This window comes from Strigops habroptila, chromosome 4 (genome assembly GCF_004027225.2).
Source record: "Strigops habroptila isolate Jane chromosome 4, bStrHab1.2.pri, whole genome shotgun sequence".
NCBI classification, from domain to species: domain Eukaryota; kingdom Metazoa; phylum Chordata; class Aves; order Psittaciformes; family Psittacidae; genus Strigops; species Strigops habroptila.
Window position 1 is genome coordinate 52,552,627 of NC_046358.1, and position 23,212 is coordinate 52,575,838.

Here is a 23,212-nt window from a genome sequence, read left to right on the forward strand (position 1 = left end):
TATGTCCTGATTTTGTGTTAGGAACATATGAGAAGTTGCTCTAGTATATAACATTTTGATTAAAAAATAAAATAAACTCCTGTAAGAATTAGGAAAGTGGGGTGTTATGTTTTCAAGAAGTGAAAAATAGGGTTTTTATAAGTTCTTATGGCAAGTTATTTCTTCCTAAATACATTTATTTAAAGTGATCTTAATGTTTGAACAAAAATGAGTACTAGAAGAACTATTTCAAAAATAATATAATTTAGTAATGAACAGAAAAGTCTGAAGAACTATAAAATTTTCAGTTATCTGGAGAGGCACAGCATATACTTATTTTATATTTCACATTTTTTCCTGGACCATTTGTTTTACTTACAGCCGTGGTTAATACTTTGCTGTATGTAGATGTTTGTTAGTCTATTACTGGTTAAGTTGAGTCCTAGTTTCAGTTGATATTAAATGTGTTTTAGAAAGGTAATGTAGCCTGTCGGGTTATATGTTATCTCACAATTGTTTTAGTGAACAGATGAATACTTCCGTTTCCTTCATCCTTCAGAGCAGGGCTGAGAATTTCTGGAGGAGTTTCATCTTGCAACTGTATTTTGCACAACAGTTTCAGGTTTACATAAAGCAGTTCAGCAGTCATCTTGTTAACTATTCTCATATTAGAATTATTAAATTGAAATTGCTGTTTGGGAGTTTTAACTAGAATAATTTCTTTTGGATCCATTTGTATTTTCATATGGAAAGTTGTAAATTGCATGGCAAGACCAGGCAGTAGCTAGATAGGGTTTCAGATAAAGTGATTTATCTTCTGAAATCATACCAGAAATATAAGTTGTGAAAGATGTTAATATGAACAGGAAAACAGAAGTAGTATAACTTGGCCTGCAATTTAAACTTCCTGGTGATATTTCACAAATAGTTACATAACATTAGCATATCTGTCTTTGTCAAAACAGCTACCCAAACTATCCTTTTGCTGGTGGAGTTCCATTTCCAGCAACCACTAGTGTTCCGTACTACCCTTCTCAGCCTCCTGTGACTACTGTTGGTGAGTAGCTTTGAAAGGATTCCTCTGAAGTGAAGCATTTCTCTAGAACTGATATGTAAGGAAAGAAAATGGAAAAAAGATGTATTGTTCTTAATCTGGCCTTCCAAAGCATTGATCTTCAATTTTCAAAGTTATTCAAAGGAAGAATAAAATTCAGTTTATGTCCTTCACCTTATATTTTATTCATTTAGGAACTTGATAAATTCCTGGGTTTGTGCAATGCATTGTGTATGCTCTATGAATATTTTGAAGAACACTGCATGTAACTACCTTGAGTATTTTATTCTCACCCTTTAACTGTAGGTGACTTCTGATTGTCTGCATTGCTCTGTTCGTGGTCATGGTTTATAAAAATGCTTTTGTCCTCATTTAATCCTCTACTGGACTCATTTTATTTACTTTATTTATACTTTCCTTACTCCAGAAGTCATAGCTATCTAAAGCAGAGGTTTCCAGTGCATTTGGAATGAGCTTCATTTTTACTGAGTTTCTTCTCCAGCCTCTTCAATTTTGCTTCTTAATGGTCTCTTCTCGTCACTTCTTTCTTCCCTTCAGCAGCAAGATCTAGAGTATTAACATGTGTCTTTTCCCAGTCTGCTGCTCTGTGGCCCTTTGCTGGCAAAATACATTAGCTTGGTTTCCACTCAACACCTCAATTTTAGTGTATGTATGACAGATTGGGAACCAGTGATAGAGGTCTAAGTGATCTAGTTAGGTAGGAAGTTAGTGCAGTAGCTTTCCAATTAGATGATAGTCCTTTTGGAGCAGTTATGGTAAGGACGTAGACTCTTTTGTGACCTTGTTCAGAGTGTCTATTATTTGTAGTCTCTTGCACCATAATTTAAAAATGCATCCACAGGTTCATCATTCGTACCTTATTAAGAGTAGCTTAAGGTTTTAGTAATAGCTGTTTTTTCAAATAGTCCTTCAGGATTTTCTGTCTGTTCAACCATCTGCCATTAATTACCTTTCTGGTGCAGTTACTAGTTTGAAGATTCTGTAAGGTCACTTCTGAAACTGGACTCCACCTGGTAAATGTTAAGGGTTTCAGTGCTCTGTGGGTTTAATGGCTGTGCCATAGAATTTTCCCCAAGCTGGGCTAATTATAGAAGTGACAGGAAATGCTAAGGGTTCATGCTCTTTAAGAAGATACATAAAATCTAACTGAGCTGTATTAAAATGATCCTTTATATGTTCAAAGACCTCTTCCCTGTCTGTTGGCATTTCTGTGTGAATTTCCAATGTGTTAGGTGCATTGTGATTTTAGTTTTTTTGTTCTGTGTCCTACTTTACTGTTAAAGTGAGCCTTGTATAAAATTTCCCAGCATGAGGGATATCAGAAAAAGGGGAAAAAAGTATAACTGGTGGCTGGTTCTGACTTTGTGTTAGAGAATAATTCTTTATGTAAAGTAAACAGTAACTGAAATTATGCTATTTTTGGAGTGAAACTGGACCTTTTTGTTTTGCTTTGGAACATCCATATTTACAATTATCTGCCTTAAAGAGTGAATAAACAGTGAATAATTCCTAAACAGTGAATAAACTCTTTGTCCCAGATAGCTTGACTGACCTGGTTTAAGTTTTACTTCTCAGTATGGAAAGTATGGTTCTTTTCTGCTTTCCATAAGAAGTGGAAGTGGCGAATTCCTGGTTTGTGTGATTGGTGCCATTTGACAACTTATGTTGCTGATTCTGCTAGTTAGTTAACCAAATATTGAAAATTATCTTATTGGCTCGTAACAGGGTGAATTGCTTAAGACAGAACTGTAAATCAGGTTAAATGTTTGGATATTTATATTTTCATAAGGCAATCTTTGCAGCAGTTGATTAATAATTGAGTCTCTTTTTTCCAATAGTAATTAGGGGTTTTGGGGAGGCGGTTTGGGGGGGGGTGTGTTTGTTTGTTTTTAAGTTACACACATTCTGGTGCAATTTGTATGTAAGGAAAGTGCTCACATTAGTAATTATCAAAATCTGATGCTTTCTTAATTTTAGAAGAATTTGGTGGATTAGTAGTGTGATGTGCATCTTCCCATAGTTACTTTCATGTCATTTGCATAGCTTTATTTTTCCACATATCTGGCTTGCTGTAGGTTTTGTGGTCAGGAATAGAGTAAAAGGCATAGGGAAGAGAGGTGAATTTGTGCAGTCCTGTTCTGTTAGCAGCAGAAGTGTAAAAAAAATCCACTGGATATTTGAAGAATTCTCAGGTGTGCAGTCCTGTCAACAGCAGTGTGCATTTGTTAGTAAAACAATAACAACAGGCACTCCAAGTAGTTAGTTAGTTAGTTAGTTTTATAATTATGATGATGCCCTAACAGAAAACTCTGAATTTTTCCATTCAGATTCTAGTTTCTGAAGGCAGTGTTTAGATTTTTAAGCTTTGTCCTGAATTGTTGCTAATTATCGGGAAGATACTACCCCAATAACACTGTAACGCTGAAATTTCACTGAATAGCCCTTCTCCTGAACAACTGTAGTAAAATTATTGAATCTTATTTGTAGTTAATCAAAGTTTGGTTACTGGTCACTGTCAATAACATTCAAAATTATATTTAGTGCTATTTATATTAGTTTAATTTACTCTAAAAAATACAGTTTTGATTTACTCTAAAAGTACACAGTCTTTGAACTATTGTGTTTAAATGGCAAAATTAATGTATGGTTTGAGTTGCTTGTTTGCTTTTGCTTCTTCTGGGGGTCTGTGATTACTAAGAAAGGTGAAGAGGTTGATTGGATTTCAACTGACTTCAGACACTTTTCTGAACCTTTGGGAAGAAACCCAAAAGAAATGCTAATGGGCTTGTCTTTAGCTGTGTAACTATCATGGGAGCCTTGATGGCTGGTTTTTTACGTTGTAATTTTTTGAGATGTAGGCTCCTGGCAATTACAGCATATGTTATGCCAAAACAGCTTCAGGGTTTTGATAACTGTCTCAGAATAAAAAGATGTACTCTGGGATCTTTTGCAAATTTTCCTTTTAGTTACAAAACTCCGAATCTCCTTTTTTCATCCATAAAAGTTGGAAAGCTTAGGCACAAAACCTGATATAATTCTTCCTTTATTAGTAGTTCTTACAATTGAAATTTCACTGGTCTAAAATATGTAAGGCACAAGCGTGAGGAAACTGTGACATTCTGGTTTTTCTTATAGCAAAGTGGTTTAAGTGGTTTGTGATAAATACAGATACAATTCTGCAACCAGTAGCCACTTCACATTCTCTAAAGCAATCAGTTTCTTGGTCTGCAGATATACAGCACTTCCTGCGACAGACATCAAGGCTTTACCTTTTTATTTAAAAATGTTAGTGACAGGCTCTTGAAATTAGGTAATCTCATTGAAAGGCTGATGTGCAAAAACAATAGTAATATTCAGGCTTAAATGTGAAAGTCTCTGGTGCTCCAAAGGGAGAGGGACTATTATGTTTTCTAATATTGCTGCATCAAAATGTGATTTAATAAACTGAAATTACAAGTTGTACCTAGCACTCAAGGCAATCAAAAAAGGTAGTAGCCTCAGTTTTTGTAACTCGGTTAGATCTGATTTTAGTCTGCTATAACGTATCTATAAACCATGTGCCAGTACAATATAATTGATTAACATTTCTCTCTCTGCTTTATAATCTTTTAGTAAATGTTAATTTTTAAAGTAAGATTACCTCAGCAATAAATGTTCTATATTAATGCTGATTATTTTACTGGCCTCCCATACCTGCCCTAGGATGGGTGATAAATAATAATTGTAAAAACAACCACACCAAAACAGTCATTGGCAAGCCTCAAGATAGAGTACCTATAGGCAAATTCACTGTCTCAAGCCAGCCATTACATTAATTGTGCTCAAATATATTCCTGTAGAGTTTACCAGAACTGAGTCTTTTTTTAAAAGGACTCAGACTAACAACGTTTGTAGACTTCAGGGGAAATGGCCAGCCCGTGTTTAAATCAAAAAAAAGATTGTGGATATGGTAATAGTAAAGTGAATGAATGGATTTACTTGTGAACATCTTAATGTGTTTTATCTCACTGTGGTCTCTTCACTGTTTCTGGAAATTAGTACGGAAAATAGTTTATTTTACTGTTATTTTACTGTCTCATATTGCTAAAGTACATACAGCTTCTGAAAATTATTGCTAAAGTAGATACAGAAGAACAGAGATAATTTTCTGCTTGTGGATTTTCTTGTGTAGGACCCAGTAGAGATGGAACTATCAGTGAGGATACCATCCGCGCTTCCCTTATTTCAGCAGTCAGTGATAAACTGAGATGGCGGATGAAAGAAGAAATGGATCGTGCACAAGCTGAACTCAATGCCTTGAAACGGACAGAAGAAGACCTGAAGAAAGGACACCAGAAACTGGAAGAGATGGTGACTCGCCTGGATCAAGAAGTGGTAAGCTGAGATGAAACACTGCTCTGTACCTTGAGCATTCCTAGTAGTGAAGAGAGGCATGTAATTAATTCATTATTAAACATGATAGAAATATCAAAGCTTCCAGCGTATTGCTTTTGAAATATATATTCTCTTTCCTAGTTGAGGTGCATGTCAGAAATAGCAGTGACTGTAAGATGCATTGTCCTGCCCGTATCTTACAAACAGCATTGTTCAGTGGTAAAGGCACAGTAGTATTTTTCCCCATTCTCTGTGTGAAAGATGTCAGTGGTGTGAGATTATTTCATAATTTCTGGATAATAATGTGTAACAGCAGCACCGGAGAACATTTCAGTGCCTTCGTGCAGAGATGCTGATTTTAGCCACAGCCTCCTTGTATAACCTACAGTTTTTACCTTTTCCAGACAAAAGTATCTCCTACTCTGTACGCTCAGAAATTCCTGCAGTTTTTCCTTAAGGCCTGACATCTGCTTAGTCCATCTGCTCCTTGCATTACTGCGCAGAAGTAAGATTTTTGAGATTGGTGATCAGTTTCTGAAACCAGCTCAGTGCTCGCATAAGATTAAAAAAAAAAAAAAAAATTAGAAATGATTAATCAGGACTAGAGAGCAGGGGGTACCATTATTACCACATAAATCTGAGATGTGCCCACTTTAAATGTAGTGTGTAGTTCTAGACTTTCCTTTCTTGGAAGAAAGGACATAATAGAACTGCAGATACTTGATGCAAAGGCAAGAAGGATGATCCAGCATGTCAGACAGCTTCCATGTAAAACAGGACTAAATAAGCTAGGATTTCAGTCTGGAAAAAAGACAGTGAGGACAGAGAGTGAAATATGATAATAGTCTGAATGGTATGAGAAAAAATGCAGTGCTGTACAGTCTTTTCCAGTGTGTTAGCTGTTGGGACATCAAAAATATTGGGAGGCAAATTCAAAAGTAGCAAAAGGAAGTACATCTCATGCAGATGCAGTTACATTATAGTTACCATTAGTGGGTAAAGCCGGTGTATTTTGTTTCCTGTCCACACAGTTATTTGCTTGGTCCGCAGTCAGAAAACTTGTATAGGAAGTTACTCCAAAAGGCATATTTCCAGAGAAATATTTTTTTTGCTTTTCTTTTATGATTGTTAGCTAGTTTGAATGGTTATTTTTCCTTATATGTGGTATATTCAGAATACCTAAAAAAACTGTTAGCAAGCCTTGTCTACAGTGACAAATTGCTAGTGGATTGACATTAACTAAAACAGCTTTTTAAAAATGAAAGAACCCAAGATCTGTAGATTGGTAGCTCTTTCTTTTGCAAAAAGTCATAATGGAGGTGAGTAGAGGAGGAAAGAATCAACCAGCATGTCTAAAAATCTTTCATCTTGACAGCTCCATCACAAGAAGACATTCAGCTCTCAAGACCTAAGAAATAAACAAACATCTTAATTGTTTTTAGGCTGAAGTTGACAAGAACATTGAACTTCTCAAGAAGAAGGATGAGGAGCTCAGTTCTGCCTTAGAGAAAATGGAAAATCAATCGGAAAATAATGACATAGATGAAGTTATTATTCCTACAGCACCGCTTTACAAGCAGATCCTGAACTTATATGCAGAGGAAAATGCAATTGAAGATACCATCTTCTATCTTGGGGAAGCATTGAGACGTGGAGTGATAGATCTAGATGTCTTTTTAAAGGTAGGTTTTCTTGGGATGTTTTTAAGATGTGCAGTTTAAATATGTTTAAATACTTTGAACTCTTTTGTTCAGCTTATTAATGTTAGTGATTTCTTCACTGAAGAGTAAGAGCATGAATACTTCTATGTTGATACAGTTTTGAAAGAGGAATTTCAGAATTAAGATAAAAGACCAATTGTAAAAGCATTATAGATACAAAGTCATCTCTCATTAGACAGGTGCAAGTGTCAACATAAGCTTTCCATTTGGTGGGCATACTAATTCTGGAGAAACCCACTTGAAGAGTGATGGGAGTATTCAAACAGCTTTTCACTTGCAGTCTGTGGTTGCCTCTGCTGAGGCAGCCAATGGAGTGTTAGAATCACAGCGGGGGGAAAAAGTCAGCTAGTTTTGTGTCTCTAGTAGAGACCTTCTTAGACATTTTCTTCCCTTTCTTTGCTGTCCTTAATGCTGAAAGTTTTCATACAATGAAATGCTTTCTATTTTCTAATAACCTTCCTTTATTTTGAACTTACGTGCATCATGATGGCTCATGAAATAAAAACAGATCTGTTGTTATTTTGAAAACATTAAACCCACTTTTTAATGTGGAATAAAATTACAGAAAATGTGTATCTCGGTAATTAATATTGCCGTTGGATCTGGAAAGATTAGCATGCAGAAGTGTTAATGGTCTGTAGTGGGGCCACTGGGTAATAAGAGTTACCAATCCTTCCTTCTTTTAACAGCTGAAGTTCCTCCCAAGTTAACACTTAAGCTTTGCTTTTAACATCCAGTGTACAATGTCTACATAGAGACATCTTATTTCGTTCTTATGTAGTTCTGTTTATCTGCTGTTAAAAGAACTGTTCTCTGCACCGTGAGAAGTGCATTATTCTGTTTTCATCTCAGAGTACATATTTCTACTCTTCTTTTTGGTAAGATTATGTGCAGAGTTAATAATTAAAATCACAAAAAATATACTGTAGTGATTGCATTTGGTAGCCCTCTGCAAGTCATTTTAAGCCAAGAAAATGCCATTTAGTAGACAAATACATTTACTGTTCCCAAAAAACTAACATCCTGTTTGGGTCATGGAATGTATCATACTTCAAAAATTTGTTTTGCAATGTAATTAAGATTTTATCAGAACTTTCCCAATAGCCACCTGTTCTTATTCTTTCTTTCTGCAGCACGTACGTCTTCTGTCTCGCAAGCAGTTCCAGCTGAGGGCATTAATGCAGAAAGCAAGGAAGACTGCTGGACTCAGTGATCTCTACTAAATTCTCAGACTTTCCCTGGGAAGTTAGATTTCCTTACGAAGCAGCCATTCTCTTGGTATTTCTCTTAATCAGTAGGTGCCCAGAATAAGTTATTACATCATTCGAGTGTAAGATATTTTGAATCAATAATATATTTTCTTTTTGGTAAAGACTAGCTTTTATTAATGCACTTTCTATCTCCTGTAATCTTTGTGCTGGTGGACTTAACGCTGAATAAAACTCGTTGCATATTTTCTTCCTCTACAGAACTGTGTACAATGTGCTTTCTTTACAAACAAGGCCTGGCTGTGCAGTGTCATCTTAACCATACTTTCACTTCTGAGATTTGGAAGACATTTCAGTGTCCTGAACTGGAAAAATTCAGGTTTCAGTGTAACTAACCATTGTTAATGACCAGTGAAAGCGGAAAACTTGAAATTTCAAGTCCCTCTTGTTTGACCTAGCTGTCAACATCCAAGGATTGTTTGAAAGTGAGCTTAGTAACTGTTGTATTGACTTGCCTATTCTGCCATCATATCATGGTCACAGTGAAGTGTACCTTGTGGTGCAGTAAGAAGCTTTGACGTATATTGCATTTTTCCACTGGAATAGGCAAAAGAAAGGCTGCTACATTTGCTGTTACAGTATCTGCAAGGCAGAAAACGCAACACACCAGCATGGCATAGAAAGCATGGGTTTGGGCTGTTTGCTGGGACAGAGCTTGTAGTGACAAGCCTGGTGGTTAAACACTGCACTGTCTGCAAAAGAGGGTATGTTGTACAGGGCATCTCCCAGCATGGAGTGTTGTAGGGATTCACAGTGCTGCTCTTGTCACCTCAGCAGCATGTTGTTGTCCTCTGCTTTTGTAGGCTGCCACGGCTAAGCTAGCTTGAAAACTGAAGTGCCTTAGTCTCAGTGCAGTAATCGCTGCGGCTCAAAAGTGAGTGGTTTTCATGTTACCACTGGATCTGAAGAGGTTGGATTTCATATTAAAAAGCTGGGTGAGACCTCATGTAGTAGAAAAATCTAAGTCCTGTGGACCTTCCAAAAGCTTTGAAAATGGCTTCATATCATGTTTCTGTCACCTGCATAAAATGTGACTTCATAGTCACTACTGCTATGTACTCTCTTTCCAGATGCTGTTATTTTGGTCACGTGGATACAAGAGAAAGCAGTACAGTAGCTACAGCTTTTCCTTTGTTACTGAAGTTGCTTCATGAGCACTTTCAGCTTGTTCTGAAATACTTTGTTCTGAGAAGTATCAGCACCTGCAGTCCATACTGAAAAAAAACTCAAACCAAATCTGCCCTGGACTTAATCAGGTGATCTGTTTCCCTTTTAGCTACATGCTGTGTCCTAATGTTAGAAAAAGCTAAGAATAAGGCTTTTTCCTCTTAATTGTAATGAGGTATGTTTTAAAATATTATTGACAGAGATGGTGATTAATTCTTCCTTATCTAACTTACCATGGGCTTTGAGGAGTAACTCCGGTCACTGTTTCTGTGCATGCCTGCAATTGCAGAGGAGATGCTTTTTTGTGGCTGCAGCAACTTGACATTGTACAGCTGTAAAGTACTTGATTGGGAGAGATTTCCTCCTACATGCATTTTTGTGTGTACAGGTAAGGAATACACTTCCTTTAGTTGCATTGTTTCTCCACTCCCCTAACACTGGCAATAGAGCCCATTTCCTTTGTATTAAGATGGAAATGAAGTTTAAGTTCCAAGTATTTAAATACTTCTGTTACTGTTTTCTTCATTCCTACTTTGAGTCCATTAAGAAAGTTCACTGCATAAATATCTGATCTGGAGGCTGCAACAGAGTAGCTGCACACAGAACATTATTACAAAGGTGAGGTTTGAGTTACTGTGACTGAAGAAATAGAATTGTTTGATTTAGACAGGTGCATTTTAGAGACAAAGTCCCATAAGGAACAAGGAGACAGAAGTAAGAGTTTGTGGTTTATTTGGTGTTGGACAGTCACTGTCTTGTTGCACACAGAAACCTTAACATTTTTTTAAACATGCTCAGGAGACAGACTTACAACTAGGCTGACATAGTACACAAAAATAAGATTCCCTAAAAAATTATACACAAAACTTCCAAAGCAGTGTTAGGAAAATACATTTGGACCTACCAACAGTGAAATATTTAAGCTATTTAGCTGGCAGAGAAGGTTGGTCAATTGGCTTGACAATTCTTTAACTGCAAGAAAATAGTCTTTGGCTTCACATTGTGTAATAATTAGTTACTTACTGTTCTGAAGCAACATTAAGCAACATGAGGAAAAGGCAAGGGCTTTTCTAGGCAGTGGTGCTTTGAATGCTGGATTTCTGTCATACCGCATCACTGTACAAGACTGACTAGGTTATCTAGCTCTGGCTAAGAACATGGGTATCTGTGAACAGGGAAAACCCTAGAATAGTTTCCTAATGCTATCTTCAGGAAACTCATTTGTTCAGATTTCAGCTTTTCGTGTGTTCTAGTTGAGATACATACATTGAAAGATTTGACCTACTTGGAAAGTGCAACGTAAGACAAACCACTAAACCCATTAAACTGCAGAGAGTAAACTGCATGGGCAGATTTAAAACTGTAGTTCCTTCTGGATCCCCCAGAGCGTATCTGCACTCTTCCTTAGTTTATCCTCTTCCTCAGGTTTTAGGATCATCTTCACTACATCAGTGATGCCAGTGTTGCCTAGTACACAAGGAACGCTTAGGAAGACATCTTCTTTAATTCCATGCATGCCCTGAAAAGTAGGCAAGGACAGTTAGGCTAGGTTGTGTATGTATGTATTTTATAGAATATCCTACCAGGAAAACTCAAATTTAGTTGAAATTAAACTGGAAAGTGATCACTGTTCTTCAGAATTCCCAAAGTTTAGTTCTCAGGAAGACAAAAGTTATTGCAAGAGGGCTGCTCACCTTAACAATTGTAGAAATCGGGTGCACTCTTCTCAAATTCTTCATAATAGTTTCGGCTAGATCTGCCACAGAAAGGCCAATAGCCCATGATGTGTACCCCTTCAGTTTGATGACCTCATAGGCACTGTGGAGAGAAAGTTACTCTTTAAACAAACAAGTACCATCAACTGCAATATTTAAAGTTTGTAAGAAGGGCTTTTGAAGATGTCTTAATCTGAAAAGATCAGAAGTTTGGCTGATTTGCTGACAGAACTAAAATGAAGACGGTACTGAAGGATTCTGTTTGAATTTTATACTACTCCCTGCAGTTACACTGAAAACTCAGAAGTTAATGAACTCTAGGGAAGTGCTTTAACAGTGAAAAATTTAACTCTGCCAAATCTGCATTACTCCCTAAAATACTAGTTCAAGTCCTATTACATCTACATCTTGACATTTGCTTTGTGCTACTACAGTGTTTGTCAATCCAGATATGGATACTGCAGTTCAGAGATACTATAGCTCATCAGCACTTGTTCTTGTGTTAGAAGAAAACAAGTATTTACCTATCCACCACCTGCTTGTGGACCTCCTTCCAGTGTTCCTTGTCTGCATCAGTTCCCAGGTCTGGATGAAGAGCCTTCAGGGAGACGCCAGCAACATTCACTCCACTCCAGACAGGTACTGAGAGTTGGACATAGATTAATTATCTCACAAGAAAACTTAGTTTTGTTGTCCTCAAATTAACAGTTAACACAAGATCTAGTTGGATTAATCTGCAACACGCATGTCGCTACGATTTAGACTTTAGAGACCTATGAGGCCAACTGCAGGCTGAGAACCTAGGAGCACATGAATATTTTTATATATGATGTCACAAGGTTTGAATGTACCTTTTTTAAAGCAAAAAGCCCATGCAACGTGAACAAAATGACGATAAATGACCTCTGTGTTTTGCAGACGTTTCTCAAAATAAGAATTGATTCCAAGTGAGTCCTGAGTGTCAGGAAGCAGACAGTACTGTTCTGGTGCTGCTACAGAAAGTATGGGTTAAGCAAGGATAAAGTTGCACATCCTGCTGTCCTCTAGACTTGCCTCTGCACTTCAATTCCTATATATAGTTTTGAAGTAATGAAGAGATGCCAGTAAAGACAACTGAGTGACTACCAGGAGGTCCAGTGGAGATCTTTGGGAGTTCCTTGCACAGACCTTTACCCTCTTGCTGCCTTTTTTTTTGAGAGTTATGGGAACAACTCAGCCTAGAACTTTTAAGCCTCCTCACGTTACAGTTATGACCTTTTCCAAGCAGAGAAACCTGGGTCAAATATAGATCATCTAGGGTTACTCTCTGCAGCAGAAGACTTAAAGCAGGACTTGCGTATGTAAGGTGCTGCAGTACAAAGGTTTGAGCAACATTTTGCTGTAGCTTTTAGAGATGTTTCTTGCAAACAAAGTATCAGAAAAAAAATTATGTGTAACAGCCAGGCAGATTTCTCCCTTACCACTGGAATCTCCATGCTCTCCAACAATCCATCCGTGGCAGCTCAGAGGATGGATGCCCAGTCTTTCTCCCATGAGGTGGCGGAAACGGGCAGAGTCCAGATTGCAGCCGCTACCAATAACACGGTGTTTAGGAAAGCCACTGATCTTCCAGGCCACGTAGGTCAAAATATCCACTATAAATAGAACAGGGAGGATAACAAATGCTATTCATGAGCAGTTTGATAACTAGGCTGCTATCTTCTGTTCATCTGTAGGGATTTTATCTGCATGCTAGTTACGCTGAACAGAGTGTAAAGCAATGCCCATGGCCAGGCCCTGCAGTGAGCTAACATAATGATCGTTTTCAAGGCAGAACTGAGGGGCTGTTTATGTTATGCATGCAGTTATCGGTGCCCCTTACTGTGTCCTGTGCTAACACTTAAAAGCAGTGAAGACCCAAGCAGGAGGGAACTTCATTTCTCAGAGGACCAGCCTGCTGAGTGTAGAGAGGGAAGATGACACTTCTTGCTACATGGCATAAGTATTTCCTAAAAGCCTATGCTTGGTCATATTAGTATACTAATGCCACCTTACTGAAGAAAACACTCTTCTCTAAGCCAAATCCTCTTATTAAGGCAACACAAGACAAACCTGGGTTTGAGACAATAAGCAGCTTGCAGTCAGGACTGTATTTAACAACACTGGGAATGATGAATTTGAAAATATTCACATTGCGCTGGACCAAGTTAAGGCGGCTCTCTCCTTCTTGCTGACGGGCACCAGCAGTGACGATGACCAGCTTGGAGTGTGCAGTCACACTGTAATCTGCAGACAAAAGGTTGTGTCAAACATGACCTCTTTCTGCACATGGTTCAGAACAGGAGTTTGTGGTTCCTTTTGTATTGATACCTATCTAAAATTCTCAAGTTTGAGAGTGTGGAAATTCTCTTGATAACTGTTACCCTAGATTTTGCTTCTACAGAAAGTTCCCTTTTAGAAGACCGGCTCATTGGCACAAGTGGCAACCTTAAGCGCACTTCAAAATGCAGAACATGGCAGTGGTATTCCGTTACTTCTCAGGCATAGATGGGTACAGGGGTAGCCATCAGGATAGTATCCAATGCAAGTTGCTGGGTAAAAGAGGAAGGCGGCTCTGTGGACACTGTAGCTGCACATTAACTTGGGTATGAGGTGGCTAGTATTTGCCTTAGTCAGTTTTTCACTAAACTTAAAGCTAACAGACATTTGTAATTAAGAAGCAGTAGTAATGCATTCAGAGGCCAACTAGCTGTGAAATAAAATTCTCAAAGGTGCAGGAGTACTTAAGAAATTCATCCTTCTGTACTGAGTGGTGAACTCTGGAAGAGGATTCCTAGTTGGACAGGCCTTAAGGTTCATGAAACAATGTCAGCTGGGTAATACTTCTGTAGGAAAAGAAATCAAATGAGATTTCCTCCTAACAATCAGGATGACAGGCTAAGTGCTGGACTGGATGACCAGTTTGAGATCTGAACTGGCTATCTCCATTTGGAAAGAATGAGCACATTGGAACCAACTACTTGCCTTTGCCAGAGACAATCTTTGGCGTTCTAAGGAAGAGGCTGCCATGCTGGAGATCCAGCATCTCTCCTCTGAGCTTGTCCTCCACAACATCAACAAGGGCAAGTTCATCAGCTAAGTCCTATGAGAGACCAAGATTAAATAGCAAGTTTATTGCCTCTGAGCAAAAGTACCCAATTCGTAAACTGTGAAGTTACAATTGCTTTAGAAGCAGTGATCTATTTAAGCAACTTTGCTCATCTGTAACATTTTACTTGTTCCCAGAGTGCTTTAGTCTCCTGGGATATCCACTTTGTTGAGTTAGTTTTGTACTTTTCACACCCACATTTTATGTGGAATACTTCTACAGTTTAGCGGGACAGTGATGAAGAATAGTAATAGCTGTTCATAAACAACCTATTTTGCAGTTAAGAAAAGCAAGTGTGGTGTTTACCACAGCATTTTCAACATAATACAATGAAGAGGACAAGTCATTCAGAATGTCTAGGACAATTTTTTCCAGTCTACACTATAAAGAATTATTCCATTGCACACTGCTTCAGACAATATGACTCATCAGTCCTTAATCCTTTTGTACATTTAGAGTGCTAGAGGACTCCTACTTAGAATAGAGCATGGAAGTCATTCAAAGGTAAATGCAGCTCTTAAGTCAAAACGATATATAAGGCATGTTCTGTCTGATACTGGGGTAAACATGGTTTACAATGTTTGTTCTCTGTCAATTGCTTAATGGCTGCTGCTTCATTTCAGGCTCAAAGGAATGTACAACCAGAAGTTCACCTGGTGTGCTAGCCCAATTAGTCTAACAAGGGAGATTACTTTTCGCCACTCTTTTAGGCCTTAGTCACAACTGTGCTGCTTCATCCCAAGCTTGATGCTTACCTTCATCAGGATGCTGATAGCACAGGCCATTCCAACTGCCCCCACACCAACCACACTGATCTTATTGTGGGCATGACTCTGCTCCTGTTTGTGGACATTGTGGATGAGCTGATCCTTGAGAGACATGGTGCACTGCTGAAAGGAAAAGCAACAGATTATTTCTCAATTTTTTTTACTGATGCCAGAGTATCAAGCAAAGATGGACTCTGTTCCAGGATAATAAGAAAATGGATATAAATCACGTGCCTAAACTGTCTGGCAGTACTGCAAAATGATTGAAAAACTGAATTATTAATGACAATGCACTGTTTAAGCTCACTGTAGCTTTCCCTTTTACAGCCTGAGAACCACTGATTATATAGCTGGGTGGCACTCCAGCCGCATTAGTGGAATGTTCTAAATGACCATCCATATTACATTTAGGTACAGGAAGCCATTTTAGTACTTCTAAGCACAGCATGGTCTGGCAATCTGCATTCTCCTGCCCTGAAAAACCAGTACTGCGTGCCCTGAAGCCTTTCCTGAGGTGAAGCTGTTCAACACTCAGGCAAGCCCTTCTCAAGTTCAGTGTGATCCTCAAAGTCAACATTTATGAATTTGTTTTAAAGCAAAACTGTAGAGTCTCATGTTACCGTCTCTCCCATCCTCAATTATTTTTTAGCGACCAGCTGCACAACAGCCTGGTTATATGGGTTCTAATCCGACAGCCACACGTGCTGAAATGGCACAATGGTGATGGAGTATTGAGCTTTCACACCAGGCTCCCTGCAGGAGACGACACAGTGCTTTCCTGGATGGTGCTGGCAGCAGCAGAGCTTCTGCCTTGCCAGGAAGAGCGGGAGGCAGCAGCAGCCTCACAGACAGATGCAAGTACTGACACAACGTGATTCTCAAGTTAGTGTGAGCAGGCAGCAGCTCGTTCAGAGCACGAAAGGCCAGGCAGCGTTGGCAGCGCAAGTGAGGGCTGTGAGCTGGGGTGAAGGGATGGGATGGGGTGTGGGGCAGGAAGCCAGCAGTGCCCATATTTAGGAAAATCTAACCGAGATGCATCAGGGTTCAGTTGCAAAAGTCTCCTGAAGCATGGCCTAGCGCAGTGCGCGCTCTCTCCATGTGCCGAGTTCTCCCTTTGCGCTTCAACGTGTGGGGCTGGCAAAGCAGCACATGCTCAGGCATCTCTCAGTTACACTTAGCACTAGAAATTTTGGGCGTTTAGAGCACTCTTCTCCTGAAAGAAGCACGTTAGAGGAGAGCCAGGAGCAGGAGGGTATATTTCAAACGCAAGCGGCACTTCCTTTGCAGAAGCGCTCCCGATGAGGGGCAACAACTTAATTCATGGAGGCTAAAAGGGGATGGGGGGGGAAGAGACGTGTGGCAATCAATCACGCCTGTTGCACAACGCCGCCGAAGCAAGGCGTGGTGCCTCCCCACACCGCACCGCACCGCACCCAACAAGGCGCCGGGATTAAGTCCAGGGCCCGGTAGCGCCTCAGCCGGGGGGGGACTCGGTCGAGCAGGAGGCGCCGAGCGGACCGCGGTCCGCTCGGCGCCTCCTGCTCGACCGAGTCCCCCCGGAGGGTTTGGAACAGCGGGTCCCGCATCCCCCCTTCCTCCCCCCATCTCAAGCACCCCCCTCTTTAACCCGCGAAACACGATCGCACATACCGAGCGTCCTCAACCGAGCGTGGCGGTGACTGTAGCGGCGAGGCGGGGAGGCGGCCGCCGCCTTAAATAGGGGCCGGGCAGCTGACGTTATGGCGGGCGGGCCGCCGCTGTGGAGACGTGCCCGCCGACACGTCGGGGTGGAGAGGAGAAGAGGGGGAAGTTGTACCGGGCCGGCATGGGAGCAGCGAAAGGGGCGGGGGGATGCATGAGGTGAGGCGGACGGTAGCGTTCGGCTCGTTAAGGACCGCTCTGGAACGTTCGGACCGTAACGGTCGGCACCGTGAAGGAAGCTGAGGCGGGCTCGTCCCAAGCCTGAGGCGGAGGGCGGCCAGCCTTGTGCGCCTTCCTCCTCAGCAGCGCCGCAAGCCGTTTGGGTTCCGAGTGGAGCCTCTCGACTGGTGGCTAGAAAACTGCTTCTCATTTCCATCCAAATCTATAGATGTTCGGGGGTTTGTTACAGACGAAGCCTTCTCTGGTGTTTACTTGCCCTTTCCATTTATTTACATATCCTATTCCCAAACTCGTTGTTAAGTTACATAAGCTAAACCCTTTCAGTCCTGCATGAAGCAGGCATTGGAATGTCCTTTCTATGGGACTCTTTCCGTTTGAATGGTTTTCTCCTGAGAGAGCTGGCTGCAGGCAGTGTTTTAGACAGTCTTGTCAGTGATGCCTCAGACAGGAACACTCATGTTTTCCTGTCGGTACTGGAAATACTGTGGCTGAACTCGGTTTTTTCAGTCACGCCACACGCCATCCCCCTGTGGTTGGTTAGTAAAGCCAAGTCCTTCTCCACTTGCTCCTTGCTAGGATACCAACAAAGAGCAAAAATATTTTTAGTATTTCCTGGATGCCTGAAGTTACAGTTTTGTACCATGCTACAGGCTTGTCTCACAAAACTGGCTTTTATTAAACCCATGCGTGAATTTCATGTTTGTAGTTAAACTTCCCATCGCAAGTTTTCCTGAAGAACTGCACACACATAAAAAGCACAGGCCTAACCTGCTTCACCTTGGCTCACTTCTTAAATACTTGCTGTTCTCTGGTCCCGTGGTAATGCCTCCAAGTCAGTAAATTCACTTTCAGCCTTTGCATCTACCTGGGTTTGTGGTTTACTGTGCGTCAGTATTCTGGGGCTGAGAATGACTGGTTCCTCTGGTTGGAGCACAGTACATAGACTCTGCCGAGTTTTGCTCGCCAGCTGGCTGTGTTCATTTATTATCGTACATCCATTTATCCCTTCTACCCATCCTCTTAGGCATCCCATCTTCGTGGATTAACATGTTCATCCTTAATGAAAATCAGGGAAGCATTAATTTAATCTTGTGTGAGTAGCTGAGTTACCTTTATTTCCCTGTCCTTGTTTTACAGTGATCCCATTGTTGGTTTTTTTGATTTTTATTTATTTATTTGTTTATTATTTCTTGTAGCTGTGGTACCTTTGTGATGTTTGTCTTTATCTCTTTTTGGGATTCTAACTCTAGCTGATTTTTGTCAATATCTATTTGCAGTTTCTAGGATGTACTTGACTTCCTTTTTGAGGTTCTTATTTTGCTATGGCAGAAGGCCTTCCTTGTCAATTAATTCCTTTGTCTTCCTCTTCCCATAGCAGCTTTTCCATTTTTGTTTTGTTTGGGATGTCTTTTCTGTCTTCTAAAGTCACTTTAGATAGTGTACCTCTCAGTCACTAGACTTAGCTAATTTACCCATGAGGAGTTTGCCATGGAGGTCCTGATCTCCCCAGACCTCATCCCACTCACAGTGCATGCAAGCATAAAAAACAAGGCCTTTGGTCATGCTAGACCAGAGCAGAGGGTGTGAAGATGGGTATATTTCATCACACCTAAGGCTTGTACTCATCTACCAAACTCTGCTTTACAACTGAAGGAAGTTTCTGCCGCTGTTTAAGGCATGCTAACACCTTGTCACAGCCTATCCCAGTGACAATTCCCTTCTGCTGTGGTGATCTGACAGGAATGGTAGCCCAAAGCCTCATTGTTTCTTCGACAGTCCATTGGCAAAACAAAAGAAACTAAAAACAAAGGTGAGAAAACATCTGAAAATGCTTGAAACATAGAATAAGGAGGTTTGCATGAAACAGGCCAGAAAAATATGGAATTTTGGTTCTTATTATAACCATCAGCACTTCCACCAAAGGAAATTAAATATAATGACCCATCAGCTGAAAAACTAGAAGCGTTTTGTTCCCTGCTGCAGCTTGAGGAATGAGCGATGCTTGTGAGATGTATCATGGAAGAGAAGACTGGGAGCTAATCAAGGGAAAGTACAGGTGGACGCTCAGTAGGCCTAATACCGCATGAATGCAGAATAAAAGGAAGCCATATAACCTAGTTCTGTTGTTCTGTGTTATGCTGGGTTCACTGAGCGTCTTGTATCAGAATTCTCAAGGATGGATTAGGAAGTTTAATTTTGCATCCCAGGAATCTGTATTTACAGTGGCTTTGTATGAATGGGACTAAATATTTTATCCAGAGTTTGGGTTCCAGGCATCTGGCAGGACAGAAAATGAACATTTGACAGAAATGATGATTAAGAGGAAATATTTTCTACCTGTAAAAAATTTTACTTCTGAAGAGTTTAAATGTAAAATAAGAGGTTTCTAAGACAAGACTGACTGGATATATTAATGAGCATTTTAAAAATATGTAACTAGTGCAGAGCAAATGGTATTTTCACAGAATCACACAGAATCACAGAATGGTTGGGGTTGGAAGGGGCCTCTGGAGATCACCTAGTCCAACCTCCCCCACCAAAGCAGATTCATCTAGACCAGGTTGCACAGGATCGTGTCCAGACAGGTTTTGAATATATCCAGAGAAGGAGACTCCACAACCTCGCTGGGCAGCCTGTTCCAGTGCTCTGCCACCCTCAAAGAAGTTCTTCCTCATATTCATATGGAATGTCCTCTGTTTCAGTTTGTGCCCATTGCCCATTATCCTGTCACTGGGCACCACTGAAAAGAGGCTGGCTCCATCCTCTTGACACCCCCCATAAGATATTTGTATGCATTGTTGAGATTCCCCCTCAGTCATTTCATCTCCAGGATAAATAGGCCCAGCTTTCTCAGCCTTTCCTCGTAAGAGGGATGCTCTAATCCCCTAATCATCTTTGTAGCCCTCCGCCAGACCCTCTCCAGTAGTTCCTTGTCTTTCTTGTACTGAGGAGCCCAGAACTGGGCACAGTACTCCAGATGCTGCCTCACCCGGGCAGAGCTGAGGAGGAGGATCACCTCCCTCAACCTGCTAGCCACAATGTTCCTTCCTAATGCAGCCCATGGTACCGTTGGCCTTCTTGGCACATGGCTAGCTCATGGTTAACTTGGCCACCAGGACTCCGGGGTCCTTCTCTGCAGAGCTGCTTTCCAGCAGGTCAGTGCCTAACCTGTACTGGTGTATGAGGTTATTCCTCTCCAGGTTCAGGAGAGGAACTTGCCTCTCCTGCACTTGCCTTTGCTAAACTCCATCAGGCTCCTCTCTGCCCAACTCTCCAGCCTGTCCAGGTCTGGCTGAATGGTAGCACAGCCTTCTGGTGTATCAGCCACTCCTCCCAGTTTTGTGTTTTGAAGAAGGCTGCAACTGCCAAATATTTCCTTTTATGTGTCCTTTGTGATCTTAGTAGCAGCAGTAGATGCTCAGGAGAAGAGCAGTTATCTGGCATGGTTGACATCGATTTTCTGCCTCAGAGAGCTTCAATCAGAGAAGGCTCAGAACTACACAAACAGAACTCAATGAGTAAATTAAGGGTATTTTTCTTGCACTTGGAAGATGGAGGCCAGGTCTGTTTGGATTTCTTTTAAGTGATTGACTTTGATTGTAGGGATGGAGCCGACTTTTCTCACTTGTATACATAAGGAGTTTCATTCCTCCTCTTCTTTTTCCACTGCTGCCTTTCATCACGGGTGGGAGGTGGTGTTGATAGAGTGATGGGAATGTTTGAAATGTGACAGGCGCTTGGTCCTTCTTCAGCCTGCTTGCCCTCTTTTCCATATTAGCTTTCACAGATTCATAGAATCATAGAATGGTTCAGGTTGGAAAGGACCTCAATATCATCTCGTTCTAACTCCCTGCCATGGGCAGGGACACCTCGCACTAGACCATGTTGCCCAAGGCTCTGTCCAACCTGGCCTTGAACACTGCCAGGGATGGGGCATTTACCGCTTCTTTGGTCAACCTGTTCCAGTGCCTCACCACCCTCACAGTAAAGAACTTCTTCCTTATGTCTAACCTGAACTTCCCCTGTTAAAGTTTGAACCCATTACCCCTTGCCCTATCACTACAGTCCCTGACGAAGAGTCCCTCTCCAGCCCCCTTCAGATACTGGAAGGCTGCTTTGAGGTCTCCACACAGCCTTCTCTTCTCCAGGCTGAACAGCCCCAACTTTCTCAGCCTGTCTTCATACAGGAGGTGCTCCAGCGCCTTTATCATCCTCTGGACTTGCTCCAACAGCTCCATATCCTTCTTATATTGAAGACACCAGAACTGTACACAATAGTCCAAGTGGGGTCTCACAAGAGCAGAGTAGAGGGGCAGGATCACCTCCTTTGACCTGCTGGTCATGCTTCTTTTGATGCAGCCCAGGATACGGTTGGCTTTCTGGGCTGCAAGCGCACACTGAAGCCGGCTCATGTTCGGTTTCTCATTAACCAACACCCCCAAGTCCTTCTCCTCAGGGCTGCTCTGAATCTCTTCTCCACCCAACCTGTAGCTCTGCCTGGGATTGCCCCGACCCAGGTGTAGGACCTTGCACTTGGCTTGGTTAAACTTCATAAGGTTGGCATCGGCCCCCCTCTCAAGCATGTCGAGGTCCCTCTGGATGGCATCCCTTCCCTCCAGCACATCAACCAAACCACACAGCTTGGTGGCATCAGCAAGTTTGCTGAGGGCGCTCTCAATCCCACTGTCCATGTCACTGACAAAGATGTTGAACAGGATTGGTCCCAGCATCAACCCCTGAGGGACACCACTCGTTACTGGTCTCCATTTGGATATTGAGCCGCTGACTGCAATTCTCTGCATGCGGCCATCCACGATTAAACATGAAAAATAAAGAAGTTGCTGAATGTGGAAACATTTATATTTTCATTCCAGGAGTTACAAATGGCCTTTTCTCTGGCCTCAGGTGGCATTTGATCAGGCATTGTTTGATAATAGAGGGAAATGATAACACATTCTCATTTAACAATGTGTTTGTTTTTGAACTATAAGATACTGATTTTATCACAAAAATAAAGTCCAGAGACAGCTGTACAAGGTGAGTTCAATGTGTGTGTCTTGGTATTTTCAATAAAAGTGTTAGTAAATTTCTCTCGATATTGCTAATAAATAAGAGGTTTTATATGGTGATATTTAATTTCTACATTTGCTGTTTGCTCAGGTCCTGACTCATGACAGACTAAGTCAAATCTCGTGTGCTGCTGTGGTAAATAATGACACCAAACCATGACCTGCACATACTTGCTGTATGAGCCACAGCTCAGCTGCGAGGTTAGCAGTAACCCAAAGCCACCGTTAATGCTGGACAGCTCTGGAAAGGTTAGTGGAATCTCCCTGTTCTACCTGAGATTTGAGGTCTAACTTGCCCCTAAAAATCATAAGTGTTATTCCCAGCATGATCAGTCCTGCTTTTGCTCTGACATCATCAAGGGCTTTGCTTTCATATGTCAGTGTGTGAGGGAAAGGCCTGGCGCTAGACATAACCATATCATGTTCCAAACCTGTCTTTCCTTTTCATTTATTCTGAGGCCTAAACAACTTCTTTTAGCTTTAATGGCTTCATTTCTTCTTTGAAAAATGGGAGGGGTCTTTATGTACCAATCTGATGGTGGTACTGTAGGGATTAGGTAATTGTGAAACACTTCAGCTTCGTAAAGCAAAATGAAAATGATGGAGGTTCTTTACCTAAACCAGAAAGGCCTGGGCTCCAAAACGGAGGTTGGCACCAAAAGTTTGTTATATTCTCCTATATTGTCCACATCATGAAAGCTCCCAGAGCCAGAATTCTTGCTATTTTGAAATACTTATCAGGATAAGATACAGGAAGTTGGTTCCTACTCCATAAAAATCCATATTTTGTGTTCTTCAAATTTGGACAGCATAGCCACATCAATCCATTTGAACCGACCTCCTAAGAAAACTAAAAGCTAAAAGAGGAGTTTCATCTTGGCTTGCACTAACAGGTATCTCTGCACATAACTGATTAGCCATGGTCCATGTACCTCCAGGTCCCTCTCCTTGGCTGCTTCCATGCATGCATGTTATGGTAAGGATGCCGGTACTACAATGATCCAGTGCTTTTGCTGCTTCACATCCTCTTTTTCTTTGCACTGTCATTATTGGGGAGCAGCTAGTTGAT

The 23,212-nt window shown here is 41.1% G+C and overlaps 2 protein-coding genes across 3 annotated transcripts in view; one reads left to right on the forward strand and one right to left on the reverse strand.

Annotated features, from left to right (window-relative positions):
• TSG101 (tumor susceptibility 101) overlaps positions 1-8,620 on the forward strand; it is an 18,988-nt gene extending 10,368 nt beyond the window's left edge. Inside the window, exons 7-10 of the mRNA XM_030483430.1 lie at positions 945-1,036; positions 5,226-5,428; positions 6,871-7,110; positions 8,283-8,620. Coding sequence (XP_030339290.1) covers positions 945-1,036; positions 5,226-5,428; positions 6,871-7,110; positions 8,283-8,372 — 625 coding nt within the window. The 3' untranslated portion in view covers positions 8,373-8,620. The remainder of the gene's footprint in view (positions 1-944; positions 1,037-5,225; positions 5,429-6,870; positions 7,111-8,282) is intronic.
• Positions 8,621-10,299: 1,679 nt separating this feature from the next.
• LOC115606855 (L-lactate dehydrogenase A chain) lies at positions 10,300-16,940 on the reverse strand. 2 transcript variants are annotated; one of them, XM_030483431.1, is made up of 8 exons: positions 16,844-16,940; positions 15,182-15,316; positions 14,303-14,420; positions 13,391-13,564; positions 12,760-12,933; positions 11,824-11,941; positions 11,279-11,402; positions 10,300-11,103 (listed from the first exon to the last, which is right to left on the reverse strand). In XM_030483431.1, exons 2-8 carry the CDS (start codon positions 15,305-15,307, stop codon positions 10,939-10,941), a joined length of 999 nt encoding a protein of 332 aa, XP_030339291.1. In that variant the 5' UTR covers positions 15,308-15,316; positions 16,844-16,940; the 3' UTR covers positions 10,300-10,938. The 2 variants fall into 2 exon arrangements, with proteins under 2 accessions (XP_030339291.1, XP_030339292.1); XM_030483432.1 differs by having other exon boundaries at positions 15,182-15,313; positions 16,844-16,925.
• Between the last annotated feature and the right edge of the window lie 6,272 nt (positions 16,941-23,212).